This window comes from Eptatretus burgeri, chromosome 6 (assembly GCF_056783735.1).
Source record: "Eptatretus burgeri isolate ZD-2024b chromosome 6, Ebu_testis_v1, whole genome shotgun sequence".
Taxonomy (NCBI): Eukaryota; Metazoa; Chordata; class Myxini; order Myxiniformes; family Myxinidae; genus Eptatretus; species Eptatretus burgeri.
This window is the reverse complement of record NC_140966.1, coordinates 7304135-7311634: the sequence shown is the minus strand read 5'-3', so window position 1 is coordinate 7311634 and position 7500 is coordinate 7304135. Positions and strand designations below refer to the sequence as shown.

Below are 7500 nucleotides of genomic sequence, written 5' to 3'. Positions count from 1 at the left end.
AGCAGAACAACAAATTGTTCAAGCTCTCCGAAGTCTCATCTATGAACTCTGCTGGCATTGATGATAGGCGTTGGAATACAGGTGTTATTAATTACTGGGTATGCCCACCAGGTTTCGTATGCAGTCTTCTCGCCCCATCCACAAAATTAAGAAGGCTTGTAGCAAGGTATTATGTACACATTTAGGACACGGGGGACCAAAAAATGAAAGTCATTGTATGATTAAGTTTTGCATATCATTTGTTAGCCAACATCATGGGGATTCAGGATCTATTTGGGCAGAGCTTAATTCTTCCTCTTTCTATTGCTCTGACAGGGTCAAAGTTGGTTATCAATTATTATCTGTATCAAGGAACCACTCATATCATTCTAAAATTGGTCTGATGGCTTAGATATGTATTATACACTAATTGGAAACCACATATATGGAGAATATTTGGTTTACCTGATATTTGACCTTGAGCAAAGAGGTCAAGGTCATATGAAATTAAAAAATTGATCAAATTGATCAGTGTTCATTCAGGTCATAAATATATATGCACATAAACTTAACCATAGAAATACATGCTGTGATGAACCAAACTAACATCTTAGGATTAAAAGTGCAGATTTCTTAAAAACGTTACGTACTTCCTAACGACCTTTGATGTTCTGTATACTGAACACAAACTGGCCTTTGGTATTGATTTTTATATCATAGGGCCATCTTGGTAAACTTATTCTATGGTTATAAAATCAAGCTTATAGCTTCCAGTAATTTTGTAGCAGCTTGGTAAATGCAATTTGTTACGCACTTCCTAACATTTTTGACCCAATCATGGAAGTGAACCTAAAAACTGGAATGTAGTAATGATCCATGTTGAAACTTGCCATTTTAAATCATCACTTTATGCAGAAGTAAATTGCTATTTAAGATGTTCTATCAGATGCATTTCAAATTTCTGGAATAAGATTTTGTAAGCTTCACGATGACTGGGGGAAATTTTTGCAAAATCTGAGATTTTACACATTTGAAGGTGCCAAGATATGCTGAAGGTCATAAGAAATGTACTGTTTCGAGGAATTGTTCTATTCTTATGTATAATGATATAATATATATCAAACAAAAAAAATGCATTTTCAACCATTTTGGATAACATATTGTTACGGTTGTGGAAATTCACAGAACACCATTCAGGCTTCCCAGAGATCAGTTATATCGATAAGTGAGTGCTCAGATTAGATTTCCCCACCGATGTCTAAGGGATTTATTCGTGCAACCGGGCTGTGATCTTTGAGTCAGCCATTATTCTTTTGCTATCTTTATTTTGGAACAACCACCTTAACCACAACCACCCAACCACACCACCATCACGACCACCACAAAACGCCAGCCACGCCACCATTACAACAACCACAACCACCACAACCACCACCGCATTTCCACCTCAGCACACGGTTGCCAGAAGCCTGGCATTCGTCGAGGGAGAACAGACGACGGCCCCCCGCCACCCCCCCCCCAACGAATAACATCTCTGCCGGCCAACGCAGGAGATTCCCAACCCTGCGAGTGGATTCTCAACACGTGCAGGAGAAAAACAAGAAGCAATAACGAATGCGGCGCAGCGGCAAGGAAACGGCTCCGATTGAGCGGGAAAATGGCTTCTTCTGGAAGTTTCCCTTGCGCGCTGGGAAAAGGGAGGGGGCGAGGGGGAGGGGCTATAAAAGACGTGCTGAGGAGAATCGCGCTCTCTCTCTCTCTGGATCTCCCTGAAGCTCTCTCTCTGGATCGCGCGCGCTAAAGCTCTCTCTCTCTGGATCGCGCTCTCTGGGTGGTTGTGAGGAAGCTATCTCTCTCTCTGGGTCAGTCGTGACGAGGTCGGAGGCGCCAAAACGCCAGCAGAGGTCGTTGTTGTAAGAAGGTCGGCGACGCCAGCAGAGGTTTGTCGTGACGAGGTCGGAGGGGCCGAGACACCAGCAGAGGTCTGTCGTGACGAGGTCTGAGGCGCCGAGACACCAGTAGAGGTCTGTCGTGACGAGGTCGGGAGAAGGAGGACGGGGGCCCAAGGATTCACCACAAGGTCACGTTTTCCTTCCTTCTCTTTCTTTTTGGGGTTTTTGTATGAGAGATGTGGCGCCGTGTCCTTAAGTAAACCCGTTTAAGTGACTGTAAATAATATTAGAAAATGGCTGTAGGTCTTTTTCTTGCTCGTGTCTTGTGCCTACCCCCCCCCCCCCATTTATTGCATACGTGCTTGAAGACCTGATTGCATATGTGTCGAGTGTGTAATAAATGTCATTGCGTGAATGTTGACCTGCTCGTTGCATCCTCTTCCCTCAATTGAACTGCCATAGTTAAGTTCGGAATATTAGCTGGCTTTTTAATAGCTGATAAAGTAATCGGATCCGGCGGGGCTTGGCGATATACACCGCTCGGCAAATCGCAAACGGAGCGAGCTGCTTAGCGGCTCGTTTCCAAGCAGGTCCCTTCGAGGTGTAAATCCCCGGCATTCGGTCTGCGCGCATAATTAGGTAAATCGACAATTCGGCAATCGGAACTTGCCGTGCGCGGACAGAATAGTTGGCTGATTTTCGTTGTGGTTAAAGATACACCCGAAGCTGGATCTCGGCGTTGATCTGAAAGCTGCGACTCGGTTTGCCCGTTCGGTGGGCGAGAGCAGCCGCCATTGGCTAGAAGCGGTCACCTGCACGCCGATGGGCGGAAAACTACAACAATATACAATCATACATGTAACCCATTTCTAAAAAATGAGCTATAAAAATGGAAAAAATAGCCTGTGTTTGGATAAAAAAAAACATGCTTTGTAAGCAACTATATCCTTAGGACCCATAGCAAAGTATACATTTTCTGAAAGCACAGACTCTTGGGCATGAAACAACATTAAGATTGTCTATCTTATTAAAACTGGGTTCAATTTCTAAGCTTTCTCCTCATTTAGGACCACAGTGTACACAATACCATGCTTCAAGCCAGAAAGAGTATTGAATCCCATTACTGCATGTTAAAATAGCACTGCATCACACTCTCTTGTCCAAATGAGTGCAATTGCATGTGTTGGTATGTACTATAAATGCTTCCCTGTGCTGAATGCAATCCAGAGTTCAACAACTTGAAGTCTCTGTACATTCACCACAAAGAGGACCACAACATCCGTATCAACGATCCGTACCATTACATGAGACAATCCACTGTTGACAGCATCAGAAACACGGAGCAGTATCCTGGTATCTGCTTACTCGTGGATACGGGATGCGACACCAGACTTGGCAACGAGCAGACATGATGCCACATCTTCATTTACTCTGCTGATCAGGACTTTGTCTTTTCCATCAACCTTTTTAACATATTTTCAAAATAATAGCAATAGCTTGTTTTCTTTTGACCTAAAGAAGCTGCACCAGTTTTCTGGAACACGCGCTTGCGTACGCCATGCTCCTGTGTATCTCTTGTGCTTTGTTTCAGACTCTTCTCAAGGTATCTGTCCCATACTACGTTATCAACATAAATAACAGCTTCTACATTGAGATATGTGACAAACACCTGTTGGGCATACTCTCCAAATGTTTTATATTTGTGTCCTGGTGGTAACATGTGAACTACAGCAACCCCATCAAATATTACAGCATCGACATGTGGTGCTTTTGTTGTAAATGCAGCTTCATTTTTGAGAAACTGAAGTGGATCAGACCTCTGCCAAATCTACACTTTTCCTCTGAAGGAGAGCGTGCAGGCTGCATTCCTGGTTTTCATGCCTTGACTGGCATGCAATGTAAAGTCAGGAAAAGAGAGATAAATCATTCTTCATTGAGGACATTTTTTGTTCTTCAGATGTGCGGTTATTATCAGTTGGTGTGCCAAACAAGAGGAGCTTGTTTTTGTGCACTGTATCAGGAAAATGCAGTTGTGCAGGTTTTCCAACCTCTCAGTTACAAAAAGGTTGAACGTTCTTGGCAAATCGTTTCTTCACTTCTGATAGATGCTACCACCATTCTCCTTTGCTATGGACTTCAGCAATACATTGGAGTATGTGTGCACACAGCACCATATAATGGGACTTCTCCAAGTGATGCAAGTGGTAGTCAGGTGGTTAGCAGTCGATAACCAGAGTAGGAGTTTCAAAAGCTTTTGGTAGTAATTTGGTAAAACTACCAAAATCACAAATTACTGTTCACCTTCACTCTTTTATTCCTCTTTTCCCCTGGCTTTGGAATAAACTCCCTCACTCTCTTCAATCCCATTCTTCCCTCCAGGCCTTCAAAACAGCCATTCACCACCACCTCTTATCTTCCCCCATCTAAAACCTTGATCTTTTCTTCCACCGTTAATCCACCCCAAAACCACCTCCTTCAAATTCCCTGTTTTCCTTCCTGAAAGTCCCTGTAATGTCCATCTTGTATTCCCCATGTTCCCCGCCCCACCCCTCTCCCTTCCGCAGATCTCCTAATGTCTCCGTCCCCCACCGTGTTTGTCCTTCCCACTCCTGCCCCTCGTCTCATGCCCCCCCCCCTTGCTGTGCGTTGTGTGTTAGCTCTCATACGAGCCTCGACAAGGTATACCAAAAAAAAGTATGGTTGCTATGCAAAGTGACTTCTCAGTTGCTAGGGAAACAGCAGTGTTGCCATGAGGTACCACATACAACCATGCCATTTTAAGTCGATCTCCAAAGTTGGTTTAGTTTGTTTTTGGTCTCCTTGCCATTTCTAATTGGCTTAAAATGGCCATTACTATGACAAACATGGTTACTGGGCAACTCACGGCTGGTTATTAAGGAAGATGACGTTTTATGTGATGGGTACCAATCTCAAACGTTTCAGCATATGTTTTTCGGTATTCACCAAACGTTTCATGCTTGTATCAAAAAGTGAACCATTTTTACCTGAACCGCTATACTTCATCATAGATGTGCACTTCAGCTAGTAAGACTAAAAATGGTTTGTGCCGCTCTCTTGCTCAGCCTTCATAATGATAGAGCACGGACAGTCAACCATAGCGTAGCCTTTGATGGGCCTATTGGCCTCCTGCGTGAAGTTCCTTGTAAGGTAACACATATGATTTAATATCAACTTTGGTTTTCTTCTCGAGCCCAGCTTCACATTATAATCGTATTCTAAAGACAATGACTACATTTTAAAGCATTTGGAGATACAAGCACAGCAAAGCGCTAACTTATAATCACAGTTATAACAATGTACGGTCGTTTATATTAGTGCTGAGGTTGTCACCCGTGGACACCTCCAGAGGGAAGGCGAGTCTTTAAAAACCATGATTGCCTTTCGTACGGTTAACTTTGAGCCGGCTTCAGGTCCAAAGCCGTGTTACCGTTGCCACTGAGGTTATCGTTAGGCACAAGTATCGTGCCAACGTGACAGTGACAGTCACGTGCTGCGTTCACATTTAATGCCCAATCTCTTCATTAATCAATCACCGGTTGCCAAACACTGCGGTCGGGCCACACAGAATGAGTCAAGACACGAGTGAGTTTCAACCAGGTACAGTTTTGAACTTTTACACATATTTACAGGAGCAGACATGTTATGTATTCACAGTGATACGCAATAGCATTCCCACTCATCTACTATGCGTGCACACCCACCCTTGGATTCCTTAGGCAGTCGCACTTTACATAGGGTGCCCATCACAAGGAAATGAGAGGTGAGAGAAAGAGAAGAAGATGGGGACCAGTTGTGCCTTGTCACACCTTGTCTCAGCCCTGCTGAGCTCACGTCCCCAATTGCTTTTATTCAATGTCTCTCTTAGTTCTGGACCTCCTCTCCCCAGCGATGGCCCCGCTTAGAACGTTTCCGATCCGCCATGTCTCACCGCGCACCCTGGGAAAGATGACGAGCGCAGCGCGGACCCCGGACTTTAGGTTAGGGTGCCAAGACGCAAGACCGGGCCCAAAGACGCACGATGCTGCCTGGACCTGAAACCAAGACGAGCCGAAGACCAAGACAAGCACAGAATGACACTAAGACGAGGATGAAGGCTCTCTCTCTCTCTCGACAAGGTTGAATATGAGCAAAAGACTTCTCTCTTGCCAAGGCTGAAGACCCCAAGATTCTTTCAGATTCTCTCGATTCTCATTCTCAAGACAAGCTCGCGTGCACCCACTCATACTGATCACCTCCACAACCACCCCCCACCCTCCCCGCTCCCCACACGGCCCCTCACTGATGTCATATTAGAGGAGTTGCAGGGTCAGATGTGCCCTTGTCTCACCCGATTGGTGTTGGCATCTTGGGATTGGCCCCGTGGATTGAGGCATGTGGGGTTTGTTGGATACAGATGTTTGACACATTGTCATAGTTTGAAATTTATTGTCCACGTGGCACACAGCGCCGCCGACGGGATGTACCCCAAACTGGTTCTCCATCCAGTTTTGAGGGTTTGCGAGGGATTGAAGGGAGGACACGGAGGTGTTTCTGCACTGAAATGGCTAAATAGTAGAGTGTGGGAGGTTGTTCTTGTTTGTTGTTTTGTATGCAGCCGATGACTGCTGGTTGCATCGTTTTCTCGAAGAGTGGCTGTGCCGCTGATGTAGTCATTTTGGTACTCATCAGCAAGCTGGTACTCATTTTGCTGACCTCGGAAGGATGACGGGCTGAGTCAACCTACCTGGTGTTTGGTGATGAAGACCATAGATATCTCAAGACAGCCACCTTAACCGTTAAGCCAATACCAGGTTTGGTAATGTGGGAGGTAAACATAACATCAACTACAAGGGCACTCGGTAGAGCACATAACTCCACCACGTAATGCCTGATCCATGAGAACATATCGGTTCCAATACATTTTTGAAATATCACGCGACACAGCACCATGTCGTTTTTGGCCCAATCTCTCGATGGTGGAGAATAAATTGAAATTAAATAATTCTCGTATCAAGATCCGGATTCAGATCTTCACCAAAATCGAATCAGCTCGTCCTTGCCGCACACACAACCTGTCCACCAAGTTTCATCTGAATCCGTCCACAAATTTTTGAGATATCCTGCTCACAAACAGACGGGGTGGAAACAGAACTTCCTTCGCCTTCGGTGGTGGAGGAAACTTGAAGGTTTTCAAACCATTCGTTATCGGTAAAGATTTATTATTTTACCCCTGAGAAGCCAAAACCAAAACAATATTATACCTGATACAGGTGTGTGGATTGCGGACGCAATCTGTCTCACAGCGGAACCTTTCCCATGCGAGCCAGCCCATGGGGGGCACGCGCATCACGCCATTGTCCAGTGAGGTCGTGAGGACCGGCAACAGCGCAAGGCAAATGATCAATGTCCACATCGTGAACTGAGCAACGCCTGGTCCGGGCTTTCCTCGGCGAGAGGGATCAACCTGCCTGGTCCGGGCTTTCCTCGGCGAGAGGGATCAACCTGCCTGGTCCGGGCTTTCCTCGGCGAGAGGGATCAACCTGCCTGGTCCGGGCTTTCCTCGGCGAGAGGGATCAACCTGCCTGGTCCGGGCTTTCCTCGGCGAGAGGGATCAACCTGCCTGGTCCGG

At 45.6% G+C, this 7500-nt stretch overlaps 1 protein-coding gene across 1 annotated transcript in view; it reads right to left on the bottom strand.

The window, feature by feature from the left end:
- Positions 1-7500, bottom strand: part of NAGA (alpha-N-acetylgalactosaminidase) — a 42638-nt gene that overhangs the window by 32986 nt on the left and 2152 nt on the right. Inside the window, exon 1 of the mRNA XM_085883869.1 lies at positions 7133-7500. This exon is cut by the window's right edge and continues 2152 nt beyond it. Within this exon, the coding sequence (XP_085739995.1) occupies positions 7133-7284 (152 nt within the window). The 5' untranslated portion in view covers positions 7285-7500. The remainder of the gene's footprint in view (positions 1-7132) is intronic.